Below are 18,864 nucleotides of genomic sequence, written 5' to 3' on the forward strand. Positions count from 1 at the left end.
TCCGGGTGCTCCGGTTTCCCCCACAGTCCAAAGACATGCAGGTTAGGTTAACTGGTGACTCTAAATTGACCGTAGGTGTGAATGTGAGTGTGAATGGTTGTCTGTGTCTATGTGTCAGCCCTGTGATGACCTGGCGACTTGTCCAGGGTGTACCCCGCCTTTCGCCCGTAGTCAGCTGGGATAGGCTCCAGCTTGCCTGCGACCCTGTAGAACAGGATAAAGCGGCTAGAGATAATGAGATGAGACAATCACATTACCAGTTTGATATTGCTATAAGTTTACTAATACTTCTGACGAGAGATGTGTTCACCTGTACCGTAAGGCCAGTGAGCTGTTGCCATGGCGTCTCGTCCATCCGTCGTCCACAATTCAGTTAAATCGTGTCTCCTCCATCAGTTCTCAATGGATTTCGGTTCTGATTGTTTTATTTGAAAGAACTCAACCTTCTGCACAAAATTTGGTCATTGTATTGTCAATTTTTTGCTGACAAAATAGTAATTAGGTCACCTTAACACATTTTCTTCTGACTAGAATTGTATCTCCTCTCTCATTTATCATGCGAATTCAGTTCCGATCGATGTTTTGGTAGTCACGGCAGGCCGGATGAGCTACTACGTCCTTGACGTTCTGGTTAAGTCTTCATAATTCTAATGCTCTTGTGTTGGTTAATTTTACAGACTCCATCGTTGCGTGCAATTGGGAACATCGTGACAGGAACGGACGAGCAGACTCAGAGGGTTCTGAACTCCGGGGCGCTGGCTCTGTTCCCCAATCTGCTCCGCCACCCAAAGAACAACATCCAGAAGGAGGCGGCGTGGACGCTGTCCAACATCACAGCCGGGAAAGACTCACAAATCCAGGAGGTGGTTGACGCCGGTCTTGTGCCCCTGCTGGTGGAGATCCTGCAGCAGGTGAGACACTCACTGGAGCTTCCTTTACTTCTTAGCCTAATAGCTCTAGTACCAAAATAAAGAAGTAAGCATCGGGACACCAGACAGACATGTCTCAGTTCAGTGATTGCATTCAGAAAAAACTGCCTAAATTGCTTTTTTTTTTAAAAAAACAAAAATGATTGCTTGAATTGCATAGAGCTCCCTTACAGTGAGCATATAAGAGATAAAACATAACATAGCAGGGCATGTTGTTAGAGGAAAATAATCCACGATGGCGTGGTGTGAAGTGGATTGTTTTCCTATAATAGCACGTCCGCGAAGTGTTTTATTTCTTTTACACAGCAGCATTTTTGCCGTGATTACAACTTTGAATGTATTGATAAACAATAGATAATGCTTTTTAAAAAATGTTTAGTTACATTTAACGTTGTGGAACGTCCACGAGAACAGTTCCCATTATTATTTATGCTGTAGCAGCTACAAACAGTCATTCCCTCATGAGTTTCTTTTTTTTTTTAAACTCTCTGTTGAAGTTAATAAGACAAATAAAATGTAGCTTAGCTCGTCAAACCAGAAAGCCTGAACTCCTGTGTGACTCACGTATTAGAAACGTAGTGATTGTTACAAAGCACTGATGATTCACAAATGATAAATAAACAGCTCCTCCCAGAAAACTTCACCATATCAGTATTTTATTTTATTTTTTAAATTAAATAAGTTTTCAAAAAATCCATGTATTATTAAACTTGGGTTATTAGACGTGGAACATTAACGATACAAATCCATGTGAATGAGCCGTCATTCTAAAAATGATAACATATTAGAACATGTGCTTTAAAGGTAGACTGCCTTTCAGATCTTTCAAGTGTAGGTCATAAAAAGAATTTTCCCCGACACCTAATTATTTTTGTTTAGTGGACCGAAAGCTACTGAATTCACATCGCAGACTTCCAATTTTATTAGTTTTTTTTTTTTAAAGAACAATTAATGAATTTAGAGCCACATGGCCCTAAATTCTCCGCTATTTTTTCCTGCTTCACCATGACGCGATTCAAGATGCTACGTCATGCATCACGTGGTGGGCTTTCCCCGTTCGCGCAAGGCATTGTGGGATACAAATTTGAAACAGGAGAGAAAAACGGAGGACGTGAGCGTGCGAATGAAACGTGAAAGACCGACGACAGTAACTGAAAGCGAGAAGAAAAAGACGTTATGTTATATACGAAGGAAAGGAAACGCAGGACCAAACTCATAAATATCGGCGCTCAGCGAGCGCCTCGGTGTGATCTAGGGCTGTGTTCACAACTCGCGATACTCGATCATGCACAATTTTCGGGGGTACGATACGATATGATATCGTTTACTCACTTGAAAATCGAAAATCCCATATAATGAGATATTCCATGCATATCTCCCGGTTCTGTAGCAGGTTGTCATCAATTTTCACTTGATTTAAAGCACGTTTCATGCCAGAAATCGACGGAAATTCATGCTTGTAACCTGTTTCAACCAAAAACGTTTTTATTTACAAATGGCGCTTCCAGTTACTCAGGGCATGCGCACTAGAAATGAGCCTTTTTTTCATCCAAACTACTTTTTGAAACCCTCATTCTGATTGGCTGGTGTATTATAAGCCAGCCAATCAGAATCAGTGTCTTAAGGCAGCAGCATGCCGTAATGGCTGTTTGTTGTCCAATTAGTATCCAATATCTCTGTCATTTGCGCCTTTATTGTCCGACTTTTGTTACTGAAACACAACAAACGACGAAGTAGATAACATCTTTAGACATTTGGTGACCCAAATCTGAAGTTTGCTTGGATAATATCAACTGGAAGTGGCTCAATCAGTATGTTGTTATCAGTAGATTGTTAAGTTTCAATGCGCTCTGCTACAGACGCTGCAAGCCGCTAATCACGTCCCCCATGTCTCCATGGCCTCGTCTCGAGACTCATTGATTGAATAATTTTGGCGCCAAACGTATTCGCGCCCTCTGCTTACAATACATTAAAGACATCGTTCAACTCGATATATCGCGATATATATGGTATGATATCGTGAGCAACTGATGGCAAACGAGCACAGCCCTAGTGTGATCAGCTGTTTGTTTAGCGACAGAATGATGGAACTGTCAGTGCACGGTCAAAGGTAAACATGCGCACACGGACTTCCTCTGTCTGCTTGACTGCGCGAAGCAAACGATTTCATGCACATTATTTGCTCGGGAATCCCGTCAAATTAAATAACTTCCCAGCCACAGAATGGCCCAATATTTTGTGAGATATTACAGAAATAAACATATATCACAATGACCAAATTTCAGAGGGAACTAAATTTCATCAATTTTATGAAATCGAAAGGCCGTCTCGCTTTAAGGTCCCTTCAAACGTAGCGCTCCTGTATTGACAAATTGGTTGTCGAGTTTGAGATCTGAGCATTTTCCTTTTGTCACAGGGAGATTTTAAGACCCAGAAGGAGGCTGTGTGGGCCATCACCAACTACACCAGCGGGGGGACGTTGCAGCAGGTCACGTACTTGGTTCAGTCTGGAGTGCTCAAACCTCTCCTGAACCTCCTGTCAGCCAAGGACAGCAAGACCATCTTAGTCATCCTGGATGCCATCTTGAATATTTTCATGGTAAACATGAGTAGAATCTGGAAGCCACGTTTAATAGAGCAGAAGGAATTCGGCGCATTCTAGTTTCTCTTGCGTCACTTGGACACATCGGATCAAATCGGCTACGTGCACACAGAACATCTACATTTGGATACGGCAACACAGGTTCGAGATAGAACACGAATAGGAATGATTCAGAATGGTGAATCTGTCAGAACTAGGGATGGCGAAAACTAAAAAAAATCTTGACCGACCACCGAGCCTCATTAGCTGGTTAAAGTCGGTTAACCTATGAGTTTAACAGGGATGCAAACGGAGCGCCTTTTGGCGGATGCCGCCTTTTTCACGGCTGAATCGTGCAGATCCGATTTTTTTTGGGGGGGGGGGGCGTTGGAGTGTCTGAATAATTTCAACGGCATTTGCTTATTTAGTAATTTTAATACAGAATTTACTCTGATGAAATTATTCAGACACTCCAACGCCCCCCCCCCCAAAAAAAAAATCGGATCTGCACAATTCAGCCGTGAAAAAGTCGGCATCTGCGCCTTTAGTTTGTGTGGAGAGATATGATCTGCAATAACATGCATTGTTGGCTACAGACCGAAACATACTTTCAGAATGCACTGGCCAAGGCAGGACTAAACTCCATGTGCCTTCTAATAATAATTAAAAAAAAACAAAACACAATAGTAATTTGTAAGTTAAAAAGCCTGTGTCTGCACTTTTCTTTCGCCGAGTGGCAGCTGTGTTCAACTGGGGCGGGAGGGCGGGACATGACTGAATGGGTGTTTCTGATTTGTCAGCTGTCGTCCTTACACCGCATGGCATGCCCCAAGCGTTTACAACACAGAATTCCAGGTTCTCCGCTCCAAAATCGGCAGCTTCAAAACGATTGATTTTTTTTTTTAACCGACAACCAAAAAAAATTTAACCAGTTGACGTTGATTCGGTCAACCATCGGTCAAACGGTCATCGGTTAACATCCCTAGTCAGAACACTGAGTAGCACAACAGGAAAGATTCACTAATTTGAATCTTGATGCCACAGAGAGCGAATAATAACAGCAACACTAGCCAGTCATGGGCGTCTGTGAGCTCAGGTATGCAGAAGTGGGCATACATGAGCTCACATGTTACGCCACCTTATGGTGTTGCATGAGCAGCAGTTCGAAACATTGTGGTTTCAAGTAGCATCTGATAGCTTTCCTTCTCCCTGGTTGGTTTCTGGTGAGTGATAGGAGAGAGCTGCCTGATGGGTGCGAACTGGCCATGACTAAATCAGGCAATCAGAAAATTGCAGAGAAATTAAAAAAACTAGATAGAACTCGACGCCAGCCGCGTTGATGGGGATACCTCCGCCCGGTAGACTACACGCCTTATTAAGTTGTGATTTGGGGATGGACATTTGACCTCACAGTAATCTTGACCTGGTGAAATTACTTGTATTAGCCTTGGAGAGATTGTGTTCACAAGGTTCTCAGACAGACATTTGACCTCACAGTGACCTTGACCTTAGACCGTTTGATCTGAAAATCTAATCAGTTCATGTTTGTCCCAAGGCGCACAAATGTTGAAAGTTTGGTGAAATTCCTTTCATTAGCCTTTGAGATATCGCGTTCACAAGGTTTCGGGACGGACGGACGCACGGACAGACGCACAACCCGAAAACATAATGCCTCCTGCACCTTACGGTGGCGGAGGCATAAAGGCACGAGGCATAAAATTATAAAAACATTAGTTAGTTTTTTTGTTTTTTTCTTTTTTATCAGACATCTAATTTTTGGGTTTGTTTACCTGACATGTTTCGACGTACAACTTCCGTCTTCCTCAGAGTGTCACCGGATGTTATTGGTGACGCATCTTTTATCAGCTGCTGTTTCTGAAGGCGTGGCCTTCCTGTCTGGTTTGACAGGTCGGTCACGCCTTCTACTGTCTGTTCGTCCCCTGCAAGATGGCACTCCAGGTGTGGGAGAGCATGTATGCTCCCTCATCCCGGTTGATGGTCCTCGGGCTTCGCTTACGGATCTCCATGGCCTCCCTGATCCAGCGCTGATGTTTGTTATCTTCTGTGCGGATGACTCTGGCATTCCCCCAGTCCATAATGTGATTTTCCCTTTTACAGTGATCTGTTATAGCTGACTTATAATTTTCCTGTTGTGCCTTTTCTTTTATTGTTTGGGTTTGTCTTGTAGCTGTCTCCTTTTCGCACTCTTTCTTATGTTCATTTTTTCTTGTGTTGAAACTCTTTCCTGTCTCCCCAATATAAGTTTTATTGCATAATTGACATGGAATCTCATATATGGTGTTGCATCTGTTGTCCGGATGTATTCTGTCTTTGGGATGAACCAGGATCTGACGGAGTGTTGTGTATGGTTTGACAGGTGTGTTAATGTTGTGTTTCCTCATTACTCTTTGAATGCGTTCAGTTATTCCCCTGATGTATGGTAATGTAACTACTCCCCTAACAAACCCAAAAATTAGATGTCTGATAAAAAAGAAAAAAACAAAAAAACTAACTATATTTAATATAAGACATAATGAACGTAATCGAAAGATAAAAACATTAGGTTTGAAATTATTTTATTTTGTTACAATGGTGGAAATTCTTCTTCTGCCATTTGCAAAATGTTATCGATCTTGATACGAACAAATGTATTATTATTATTATCTTTTTCAGGGACATTTACACAACAGATATTGTATTCATTGCAATCCAGCAAGTTCCGAACTGTCAAGCTCTTGGGTTTGTGTAACTTTACGAACGAGACTCACGAACGTGAACCTCGACTGATCAGCGTCAGACTGTATAATTGTCAGGAGTTACTGGGATTTTATATACAGATGACATCATCAGTTCTGTGCGTTCTACGAATGTGTTAGTAACAGATTCTGCTGTGCTGCCCTGCAGGCTGCAGATAAGATGGGAGAGACGGAGAAGCTGTGTCTGATGATTGAGGAATGCGGAGGGCTGGACAAGATCGAGTCACTGCAGACCCATGAGAACAAAATGGTCTACAAAGCTGCATTCAATCTCATAGAGAAATACTTCTCAGAGGAAGTAAGCGTGCAATGACGCACTGAACATCTGTCTGTTCTCAGAGCGCATACCATCAGTATTTAGAAATCTTTTTTCCTGCCTAAAACCGATTATTTAGAAATCACTGGTTGAAACTGAATCACGTCAATTCGATTGTAATCTACAGTAAAGGCATCTTGAAATTTACGGTGACGGTTCTTGGGATCACTGTACATTTAACAGTTATTCCACAAAGCCGAGTCGTACATGAGCCGAAAGCCGACGATGCACGTAGCTCCGAGTTGGCTATAGACCCTTTTCAGTCACATGACCTTCGTAAACGCGACCACCATTTTGGACATGTAGCGGACTTCGGCTCGAATTGGTTTGAATGCGAGGAAGGCGACAAACGGAGAACATACAAGAAAAAGGACCGAGATGCAGAAAACACCTTCGCTATCCAGCGACGTAGGGCATTTACAGGGCGAGCAGAGGGAGAAATAACAACAGTAACGACACATTAACAACGGCGTACAGAAATAACGGTTTATGGCACAGACCCTTTTGGTTCTCGCTCATCTAGCTGCTACAATGACTGCTTAGACTGCAACAATAATACCTAACACACATTTAAGTATCCGTCGTAAAGACGTGAAACTCATCGAGTGATGAGTGTGTTCATTGATAAGCTAACACAATCTAAAAGTAGACATACCATCACACTGCCCTGGCACTGTGTACAGTTTACCTTCTATGGTTTGTGCACTCACTATTTGCCATTACTTTCTCCAACCGTTGTTACAGATTACAGGGAACGGCCTGGATTTAAGAGACAAATACATGTTCCTCTTGTTTTGAACACTTATTTGTAGGCAGTGCTTAATTTGTAAAGTGGGAGGTCCTGGAGCGCAGAGGATGAGCGGCTCCGGTGCGGAAAAAAAGAGGGGGGGAGGGGGGCGCGGCGCTTCTGGGCATGTTTTGTAATCACACTGCAAATTAAGTTCATCTGCAGATATTTTGTGGATGTCGTTTCATGAGAGAAATCACCAACAAGACAGATATCAAAATCAGACATTAACACTAAATAAACTTGCATTTTTTTATTTAATTATTTGTTGTTGTTTTTTTGTTACATAGTCAAAAGAGGTGTCGGATCACCGGATCCAGTGTAAATAGCTGCCGGAGCCAACGCCCGAGGTTCCGGAGCGCGCTCCGGCTTGCTCCCCCTCAAATTAAGCGCTGTTTGTAGGACACTGCCTCTGATCTGTCCTACAGTCTACCAACAGCAAAGGAACACAACGCTAGCTAATAGCTACTACAGAAGAACAAAGAGGTTACAATGGGTTATTTTAGCCTATTTGGTTACACACTCGCCGCCACAGAATGTTAACAGCAATGTAATGCCTTTTCTGGCTAATTTTATTCGTCTTACCTCCAACAAAGTGGTCACTACACAAGCGCTGGTATGCCGAGGGCTGACAATCTTTCCTGTTTATGGCCGCTATCCATCTTCTCCGTCGGGATCCGATAAAATGATAACCCTTGCCTTGTTTGTTGATGGTTACTACATCCAGGTGCACAACAATATAGTGGCATGATGGAAGTCTTGCTGAAAATAAACACTTTCTTTGCTGCCGTTCCTCAATGTTGGCTGTGGTAAACTACTGGTAGTACACGTCCAAAATGGCGGCCGCGTTTGTCGTGACGTCACGTGAAAAGGGTCTATAAGCCATGTACGATGAGATCGAGTAGAATAGCTGTTGTGTTCTATCCACATTCACTGGATTTTGAGAAACGGACCATTTTTATTATTTTAATTTTTTGCAAATTCGATTTAAAAAAAAAAGATGCTTTTTTTGGGGGGGGGGGGGACTGCTTCCTCTTCTTTTTCTTTCGTTTTTTTTTGCAGTTGCAAACCAACTTAAAGGTGCATTACTGCCACCAACTGGGCTGGAGTGTTGAACAGGAGATATTGGGGGAAAACAAATAAACAAAAATATATTATTTTAGCTATTTCTGTTTCTTTTACATACCTGATAATTTTGGGGGGTTTCGTTTGAAAGAGTTTTTATTTCATCCTCGGTTGGTTCAGCAACATACTCCGCCATTTTGTTTTTCACTGTAAATGAGCTGATCTCCTAGTTAGCCCAGGAGTAATAAGGTTATACCCGGAACAAATTAGTAACAAGCTGAAAATTTCAGAATATGTTCAGAATACCTTTAGGAATAACATACTAAAAGTCCCTGGGAATCCCCCTTGTGCTCTCTGAGAAATTCAAGATGGCGTCCAAAATGGCCGCCAAATGGAGATCTGCCCATATGTCAGGCCCAAAACAAAATATTAATGCAATTAAAAGGTCAGAATATATGTTTTTTAGGGTAGGAGAGTAAATTCCAACATGTGTGTATTAATTACATTGTGTATTAACATTATATAATAACAATGTACACATTATTATAACGGTATATTTGTGTATAGTGTGGATCCATTGGTTACTCGTTCACTCCGTATCATCTTATTCTGTTCACAAAACAACGAACACGATTACTAGGGGTTGGAGCACTTATTGTCATTAATATTAATTAAAGTAAATTGGTGGTGTAAAATGAAAAATGGCATGTTCAAAGGTCACGCTGAGTTCAGTCATTTTTAAAAGGTCATGCTGAGTTTAGTCATTTTTTGTCCGAACACACTGGCATTGCTAGTAGTAAAGACTGGCGCTAGAAACTCAAAGATGAATTTTTTTCCACCCTTAAACAAGCTTGAATAAATTCCCTACTTCATTGATGGTACAACAAAAGGTCCAAGCATTACAACTGAGGCACTGAGAAGTGTTTAAGTCTACTCATTGTTTATAAGCAAGAGCTTTTATTGAGGCAGACCTTTTTGTCATGAAAGTCGCCGGAATGTTGAAGAAGCGTACTGAAACAGCTTGCCATTGTAGTTTTAGAAGACAGAGTTCTCAAATTTAATTTCCCTTTAATATTTTATCAAAGCTTAAAGATGCACTAAATATTAAGGAAATTGATGTCTAATTGTTGTCTTACATTATGTTCATGTATGTAGGTAGCCTACTAAGCTAATCTGTCAATCATGTCAACCATCAAATTCCATGTAATTTCCACATTAATGACCTTGTAATCTTGGTTAATTTTAATTTTAACAGTGGTGAATTTGCATTGCTTGTATGAGAGAACATCTAATTTAACATTTTAATTGCATTTATATTATGTTTTATCCCTGAGATATTGAAAAATCTCCAATTGGCGGCCATTTTGGACGCCATCTTGAATTTCTCAGAGAGCACAAGGTGGATTCCCGGGGACTTTTTGTATGTTATTCCTAAGGGTATTCTGAAAAATTCAGCTTGTTACTAATTTGTTCCGGGTTGGACTCAATTTTGAGCTAATGCTCTTGGGCTAAGTAGTAGAGTAGCCAATCAGAGCGCACGATTGCTCATATCCAGTGAACGTGGATATGATAAAGGTGTATATCCAGGCATTTGCGTGTAATATTTTCAACAACTGGAGTTCTAAAACCATGTACTGCTAAAGCCAAAGGAACAGTTGTCTGTTCGTCATAGTGGACACACGATTAATGGTTCTTTAATAATCTGTTTTTTTTAATCAGGAAGAAGAGGATGAATCCATCGCACCTGAAGCAACCACTGATGGCTTTTCCTTCCAGATTGCTGAGAACCAAAGCACTTTTAATTTCTGAAAAACTTCTCCACCACCCACTACTCCATTATAAATGACTTTACTATATATATATATATATATTTTATTTAGTTATGTATATAAAGGCTCTTTTTAGTTTTACACCAAGTCTTGTAAATAAATTTTTAACGTCTACGATTACACGTGGTTCACTGATGTACGAGTGGGTAAAGAATTTTATTTTAAATCAAATATAGTTGTCCCAGGAGTCAGGTTCGAGCGTTCTAGTAAACCCAAGTGCCTTACAGTCTTACTATTGTAACTTTCACTGAGATATGAGATACAGTCATGTGAAAAAGAAAGTACACCCTCTTCCAGTTACATGGTTTTACCAATCAAGACATAAGGGTTGTTTTACAATCGGGGTACAAAGTTTGTGTCACAGGGGTCCAAAATTCAAATTGATTCAAACTGGTTCTTGTAGCAGTTTTTAAGTGAAGGACAAGTTAAAGAACAGATTTCAGGTCATTTTTTGACGTGTGTATTGTGTAATCTGCTATAAGATGGGAGAAACAAATGAAGTGATTCTCAGAGAGGACTTTTTTTTTTTTTTGATAATTCAGAATCCACTACTTCCATAGTGCTTTTAAATATAAGGCTGTAAGCTTTGTGTTAGTTGTCTCTAATATTTATGTCCCAATATCTTGACCACATTTTAGGATGAAAATCATTTTAGATATGTTATTCTAGATTGAAAAATTAGCTGTCTCGGAGAGGACTTTTTTTTGACACAATTACATACTAATTTGATCAAAATAGTCTGAAAACTTACTGGCATTCAACATTAAAACTTAACTATTAACTATGTTTCCAATGATATGGAACCGAATATTTGTTTTATGGTATAAAGAATGATTTAGGGCGGCACGGTAGTGTAGTGGTTAGCACTGTCGCCTCACAGCAAGAAGGTCCGGGTTCGAGCCCCGTGGCCGGCGAGGGCCTTTCAGTGCGGAGTTTGCATGTTCTCCCCGTGTCCGCGTGGGTTTCCTCCGGGTGCTCCGGTTTCCCCCACAGTCCAAAGACATGCAGGTTAGGTTAACTGGTGGCTCTAAATTGAGCGTAGGTGTGAATGGGAGTGTGAATGGTTGTCTGTGTCTATGTGTCAGCCCTGTGATGACCTGGCGACTTGTCCAGGGTGTACCCCGCCTTTCGCCCGTAGTCAGCTGGGATAGGCTCCAGCTTGCCTGCGACCCTGTAGAACAGGATAAAGCGGCTAGAGATAATGAGATGAGATGAGAAGAATGATTGAAGTGCATCCCTTTTGGAGCTACCTGTGGTCAAAAAAGCACTTGTTCTAAATGACACGAGTAATTTTGCTAAATATGACATATATTGCCATACATTCACCAAAAATAACGTTATCACCAAAAATTTTTTTGCATGGTAAATAGAGCTATCACAGGGCTACAATAAACAACCAAGTTTATTTAGTCAAGCCTTTTGATATTGAAGATAATAAGTGTTAAATGTGATTTTTAGCTTGCGTACCCTGATTGTAAAACAGCCCATAACAAAAAAATCATCTGATCCTTACCAGGTCCTAAAATTACGCAAATCTAACCTCAGGTGTAAAGCAACACACAACAGGTTCCACTGTGTCATTATTTATTTAACAAAAATTAAGTGAAAATGCAGAACCCATGTATGAAAAAGTAAGTAATCGCTTGTAGAACCACCAGCAATAACTTGAAGCAACCGTTTTCAGTATGATTTTATCAGTCGTTCATATCGTTGTGGAGGAATTTCAGCCCGCTCTTCTTTACAACATTGCTTCAGTTCATTCATGTTCGAGGGCATTTGTTTATGTACAGCTCTCTTAAGGTCCTGCCACAGCATTTCAATTGGGTTGAGGTCTGGACTTTGACTTGGCCATTCCGACACCTTGATTCTTTTCTTTTTCAGCCATTCTGCTGTAGATTTGCTGGTGTGCTTGGGATCGTTGTCCTGTCGCATGACTCAATTGTAGCCAAGCTTTAGCTGTTGGACAGATGGCCTCACATTTGCTTCTAGAACAGTGGTTTTCAAAGTGGGGGCCGCCAGGGCAGCCTCAGAAAGTTGGAGGGACGATAACAAAAAAATTGCGAAAAAAAATACTTTTTAAAAATAATTATTATTAAATATATTGTAATTACTGGGCGGCACGATGGTGTAGTGGTTAGCGCTGTCGCCTCACAGCAAGAAGGTCCGGGTTCGAGCCCCGTGGCCGGCGAGGGCCTTTCTGTGTGGAGTTTGCATGTTCTCCCTGTGTTCGCGTGGGTTTCCTCCGGGTGCTCCGGTTTCCCCCACAGTCCAAAGACATGCAGGTTAGGTTAACTGGTGACTCTAAATTGACCGTAGGTGTGAATGTGAGTGTGAATGGTTGTCTGTGTCTATGCGTCAGCCCTGTGATGACCTGGCGACTTGTCCAGGGTGTACCCCGCCTTTCACCCGTAGTCAGCTGGGATAGGCTCCAGCTTGCCTGCGACCCTGTAGAACAGGATAAAGCGGCTAGAGATAATGAGATGAGATATTGTAATTAGTTTTTTAATCATTATTCTAAAATATAATTATTAATAATAATACATCATATCGAAACATTGTTTGCCATGCTCATCTCTCCGATTGCCTGTGACATTGCGGTTTGCGCCATTTATCAAACTGCTTAGCTCCTCAAGCTAGCGTATTGCTAGCACAAAATGGACAGGTTTTTGAAGAAGAGACCAAATGAACAAACCAACAGCCCTCAGAAGTAAAGATGGGAAGAGGATCACCAATCCCTCTAATTCTGCACTGACAAATAGTGGAGCAATATCAGAAAGGAGTTCGACAGTGTAAAATTGCAAAGAGTTTGAACATATCATCATCTACAGTGCATAATATCATCAAAAGATTCAGAGAATCTGGAGGAATCTCTGTGCGTAAGGGTCAAGGCCGGAAAACCATACCGGGTGCCCGTGATCTTCGGGCCCTTAGACGGCACTGCATCACATACAGGCATGCTTCTGTATTGGAAATCACAAAATGGGCTCAGGAATATTTCCAGAGAACATTATCTGTGAACACAATTCACCGTGCCATCCGCCATTGCCAGCTAAAACTCTATAGTTCAAAGAAGAAGCCGTATCTAAACACGATCCACAAGCGCAGACGTCTTCTCTGGGCCAAGGCTCATTTAAAATGGACTGTGGCAAAGTGGAAAACTGTTCTGTGGTCAGACGAATCAAAATTTGAAGTTCTTTATGGAAATCAGGGACGCCCTGTCATTCGGACTAAAGAGGAGAAGGACGACCCAAGTTGTTATCGGCGCTCAGTTCAGAAGCCTGCATCTCTGATGGTATGGGGTTGCATTAGTGCGTGTGGCATGGGCAGCTTACACATCTGGAAAGACACCATCAATGCTGAAAGGTATATCCAGGTTCTAGAGCAACATATGCTCCCATCCAGACGACGTCTCTTTCAGGGAAGACCTTGCATTTTCCAACATGACAATGCCAAACCACATACTGCATCAATTACAGCATCATGGCTGCGTAGAAGAAGGGTCCGGGTACTGAACTGGCCAGCCTGCAGTCCAGATCTTTCACCCATAGAAAACATTTGGCGCATCATAAAACGGAAGATACGACAAAAAAGACCTAAGACAGTTGAGCAACTAGAATCCTACATTAGACAAGAATGGGTTAACATTCCTATCCCTAAACTTGAGCAACTTGTCTCCTCAGTCCCCAGACGTTTACAGACTGTTGTAAAGAGAAAAGGGGATGTCTCACAGTGGTAAACATGGCCTTGTCCCAACTTTTTTGAGATGTTGTCATGAAATTTAAAATCACCTAATTTTTCTCTTTAAATGATACATTTTCTCAGTTTAAACATTTGATATGTCATCTATGTTTTGTTCTGAATAAAATATGGAATTTTGAAACTTCCACATCATTGCATTCCGTTTTTATTTACAATTTGTACTTTGTCCCAACTTTTTTGGAATCGGGGTTGTAGATTTAATGAACCCGACACACCAACTTCTCATTTATTTATTTATTATCCTGCTTGTCCGTTACGGGTCTTGGGTGAGTTGGAGCCAATCCTTGATGACATCAGGCGAGAGGTGTAGTACACCCTGGACAAGTCACCAGATTATCACAGATGGCCATCCACACTCACATTCACACCTGTGGGCAATTTAGAGTAGCCAGTTGAAGTTAATCTTATCCACGTGTCTTTGGACTGTGGGAGGAAATCGGAGCATTCAGAGGAAACTCACACAAGCACAGTGAAAACATTACATTACATTAACAGCATTTAGCAGACGCTCTTGTGCAGAGCGATGTACAACATACGTCCTGGGAAACAGTTGTGGTTAGGTGCCTTGGTTAAGGGCACTTCTGCTGGTTCAGGGAATCAAACAGGCAACCTTTTGGTCCCAAAGATGCTTCTCTAACCATGAGGTCATGGCTTCCATCCATTATCTGTAGCCGCTTGTGCAAGGTCGCAGGCAAGCTGGAGCCTTTCCCAGCTGACTATGGGCGAGAGGCGGGGTACACCCTGGACAAATCGCCAGGTCATCGCAGGGCTGACACATAGAGACAAATAACGATTCACACTCACGGTCAATTTAGAGCCACTGATTAGCCTAGCCTGCATGTCTTTGGACTGTGAGGGAAGTCAGAACACCCGGAGGAAACCCACGCAGACACGGGCAGAACATGCAAACTCCACACAGAAAGGCCCTCGTCAGCCACTGGGCTCAAGCCCAGAACCTTCTCGCTCTGAGGCGAAAGTGCTAACCACTACACCACCGTGCTGCCTAGGTCATGGCTTCCCCCATGCAAAATTTATAAATTTTGTTCCTTTTTTTAAAAAGAAAATCATCATATAAAAACTTTGTCAGTAGTAGCAATAACATAACCTTGCTTGATTCCATCCATTATCTGTAGCTGCTTATCCTGTTCTACAGGGTTGCAGGCAAGCTGGAGCCTATCCCAGCTGACTACGGGCGAAAGGCGGGGTACACCCTGGACAAGTCGCCAGGTCATCACAGGGCTGACACAGAGACACAGACAACCATTCACACTCACATTCACACCTACGGTCAACTTAGAGTCACCAGTTAACCTAACCTGCATGTCTTTGGACTGTGGGGGAAACCGGAGCACCCGGAGGAAACCCATGCGGACACGGGGAGAACATGCAAACTCCGCACAGAAAGGCCTCTGGGCTTGAACCCATGACCTTGTTGTTGTGAAATGACAGTGCGAACCACTACACCACTGTGCTGCCTCGGTCATGGCTTCCCCCATGCAAAATTTGTAAATTTTGTTCCTTTTTTTTCCTCATCTCATCTCATTATCTGTAGCTGCTTTATCCTGTTCTACAGGGTCGCAGGCAAGCTGGAGCCTATCCCAGCTGACTACGGGCGAAAGGCGGGGTACACCCTGGACAAGTCGCCAGGTCATCACAGGGCTGACACATAGACACAGACAACCATTCACACTCACATTCACACCTACGGTCAATTTAGAGTCACCAGTTAACCTAACCTGCATGTCTTTGGACTGTGGGGGAAACCGGAGCACCCGGAGGAAACCCATGCGGACACGGGGAGAACATGCAAACTCCGCACAGAAAGGCCTCTGGGCTCGAACCAATGACGTTGTTGTGAAGTGACAGTGTGAACCACTACACCACCGTGCTGCTTAGGTCATGGCTTCCCCCATGCAAAATTTGTAAATTTTGTTGCTTTTTTTTTTTAAACGAAATCTCATCTCATTATCTCTAGCCACTTTATCCTGTTCTACAGGCAAGCTGGAGCCTATCCCAGCTGACTACGGGCGAAAGGCAGGGTACACCCTGGACAAGTCGCCAGGTCATCATACTGTCGGGCTGACACATAGACACAAACATTTCGAGCCACCAGTTAACCTAACCTGCATGTCTTTGGACTGTTGGGGAAACTGGAGCACCCAGAGGAAACCCACGCGGACACGGCGAGAACATGCAAACTCTGCACAGAAAGGCCTCTGGGCTCGAACCCATGACCTTGCTGCTGTGAAATGACAGTGCTAACCACTACACCACCATACTGCCTCGGTCATGCAAAATTTGTACATTTTTTTTTACACAAAATCATCATATAAAAACTAGCAGTAGTAACATCTCATCTCATCTCATCTCATCTCATCTCATTATCTCAAGCCGCTTTATCCTGTTCTACAGGGTCGCAGGCAAGCTGGAGCCTATCCCAGCTGACTACGGGCGAAAGGCGGGGTACACCCTGGACAAGTCGCCAGGTCATCACAGGGCTGACACAGAGACACAGACAACCATTCACACTCACATTCACACCTACGGTCAATTTAGAGTCACCAGTTAACCTAACCTGCATGTCTTTGGACTGTGGGGGAAACCGGAGCACCCGGAGGAAACCCACGCAGACACGGCGAGAACGTGCAAACTCCACACAGAAAGGCCCTCGCCGGCCCCGGGGTTCGAACCCAGGACCTTCCGGGTTCGTGCTCGAACCCAGGACCGTGCCGCCCCCAGTAGTAACATAACCTTGGTAAAACTATCTGTAGCTGTTGTTTCTTAGTTTGTCCATGCGATGTCGCTGTCGGTCATTTTGTCGACAGAAACAGGGTGTAGCCTAAATCTGTCAGTGCTTCCTACACGCGCGCACTTGTATTAGTGGACGAAACGAGGCGTTCGGCTCCAGACCGAGTGCCCTACACGTCGATTTGGAATCCCGCCCCGGGTTAAATAGATTTTGGCTGCCCACAACTTTCACTCCGAACGAAAATAAACTGGTTTGTCCAAGAGCAGCGGTGATTTCCCATGGAGCGGGCTTAAATAACACTTCGACAAGGTTTCGGGTTTCCAGGCTGGTCTTGGTTTTTAAGAGCACGGCCGTGTTGTGTCGTGAAACGTGAGTTTTGCTGGAAAGTTTGGTGTTAAAGCCCATCCGGAGACAGTAATGCTGAGAGAAAACGCTGAGAAAACAAGCTGTTAGGGGGAAAAGCTCTGGTTTTCCTGAGTCAGGTGAATAATTTAGTGAAGGAGAAGAAGAAGGAGAAGAAGAAGAAGGCAGAAATAAACGTCAAGCTGGAATATAAAGGGAATGTCTAACCCAGGGGCGAGGAGAAACGGTCCAGTGAAACTGCGGCTCACAGGTAACTTCATCATGTTTACCTTCATATTCCTCCTTCTGCAGGGAGTTCACTTCCACAGAGCCTTCAGTCTGGCCGCTGAGGAGAACACACTTAGCACTAAACATCCCTGAAGCAGTCTGTGTTGATTTAGTTGCTCAATAATGTGTTTTTTCTTCCATAAACAACTTCTTAAACCGTCAGAAAACTCTGCTTGTTTTTGCTTTTCAGCATTTTGTGTCTCTTGTGTTCATCCTGAGATGAGCATTACATCACTGGGCTCAGCTTAGGTGTTACACGTGATATCCAGGGGCGTGGCCACATGAGAGAAAGAAAGCACAGCTTTATTCATCACACACTTGTGAAATTTCTTCTCTGCAGTGAGCGCACACACATCCCCAGAGCAGTGGGCAGCCATGCTAACAGCGCCCGGGGAGCAGTTGGGAGTTTGGTGCCTCGCTCAAGAGCACCTCAGCCCAAGGCCGTCCCGTATTAACCTAACCGCATGTCTTTAGACTGTGGGGAAACCCATGCAGACTCGGTGAGAATGTGCAAACTCCACACAGAAAGATCCCTGCCGGCTGCCGGGCTCGAACCCGGAACCTTCTTGCTGTGAGGCGACCGTGCTGCCTAAGAAAAGAAAGAAAGCACAGCTTTATTCATCACACACTTGTGAAATTTCTTCTCTGCAGTGAGCGCGCGCACACACCCAGAGCAGTGGGCAGCCATGCTAACAGCGCCCGGGGAGCAGTTGGGAGTTTGGTGCCTCGCTCAAGAGCACCTCAGCCCAAGGCCGTCCCGTATTAACCTAACCGCATGTCTTTAGACTGTGGGGAAACCCATGCAGACTCGGTGAGAATGTGCAAACTCCACACAGAAAGATCCCTGCCGGCTGCCGGGCTCGAACCCAGAACCTTCTTGCTGTGAGGCGACCGTGCTGCCTAAGAAAAGAAAGAAAGCACAGCTTTATTCATCACACACTTGTGAAATTTCTTCTCTGCAGTGAGCGCGCGCACACACCCAGAGCAGTGGGCAGCCATGCTAACAGCGCCCGGGGAGCAGTTGGGAGTTTGGTGCCTCGCTCAAGAGCACCTCAGCCCAAGGCCGTCCCGTATTAACCTAACCGCATGTCTTTAGACTGTGGGGAAACCCATGCAGACTCGGTGAGAATGTGCAAACTCCACACAGAAAGATCCCTGCCGGCTGCCGGGCTCGAACCCAGAACCTTCTTGCTGTGAGGCGACCGTGCTGCCTAAGAAAAGAAAGAAAGCACAGCTTTATTCATCACACACTTGTGAAATTTCTTCTCTGCAGTGAGCGCGCGCACACACCCAGAGCAGTGGGCAGCCATGCTAACAGCGCCCGGGGAGCAGTTGGGAGTTTGGTGCCTCGCTCAAGAGCACCTCAGCCCAAGGCCGTCCCGTATTAACCTAACCGCATGTCTTTAGACTGTGGGGAAACCCATGCAGACTCGGTGAGAATGTGCAAACTCCACACAGAAAGA

The 18,864-nt window shown here is 43.6% G+C and overlaps 2 protein-coding genes across 6 annotated transcripts in view; both read left to right on the forward strand.

The window, feature by feature from the left end:
* Positions 1–10,377, forward strand: part of LOC132884896 (importin subunit alpha-1-like) — a 48,628-nt gene extending 38,251 nt beyond the window's left edge. For both annotated transcript variants that reach the window (XM_060918940.1, XM_060918941.1), the window contains exons 8-11: positions 678–911; positions 3,346–3,528; positions 6,415–6,564; positions 10,154–10,377. In XM_060918940.1, coding sequence (XP_060774923.1) covers positions 678–911; positions 3,346–3,528; positions 6,415–6,564; positions 10,154–10,243 — 657 coding nt within the window. In that variant the 3' untranslated portion in view covers positions 10,244–10,377. The remainder of the gene's footprint in view (positions 1–677; positions 912–3,345; positions 3,529–6,414; positions 6,565–10,153) is intronic.
* A 6,602-nt stretch (positions 10,378–16,979) lies between these two features.
* Positions 16,980–18,864, forward strand: part of LOC132884897 (E3 ubiquitin-protein ligase SMURF2-like) — a 210,884-nt gene continuing 208,999 nt past the window's right edge. For all 4 annotated transcript variants that reach the window (XR_009654501.1, XM_060918944.1, XM_060918942.1 and 1 more), the window contains exon 1: positions 16,980–17,384. Coding sequence is in view for 3 of the 4 variants with exons in the window: in XM_060918944.1 (XP_060774927.1) it covers positions 17,333–17,384 (52 nt within the window). In the remaining variant the exon portion in view is untranslated. The remainder of the gene's footprint in view (positions 17,385–18,864) is intronic.

This window comes from Neoarius graeffei, chromosome 4, assembly GCF_027579695.1.
Source record: "Neoarius graeffei isolate fNeoGra1 chromosome 4, fNeoGra1.pri, whole genome shotgun sequence".
Classification (NCBI taxonomy): Eukaryota; Metazoa; Chordata; class Actinopteri; order Siluriformes; family Ariidae; genus Neoarius; species Neoarius graeffei.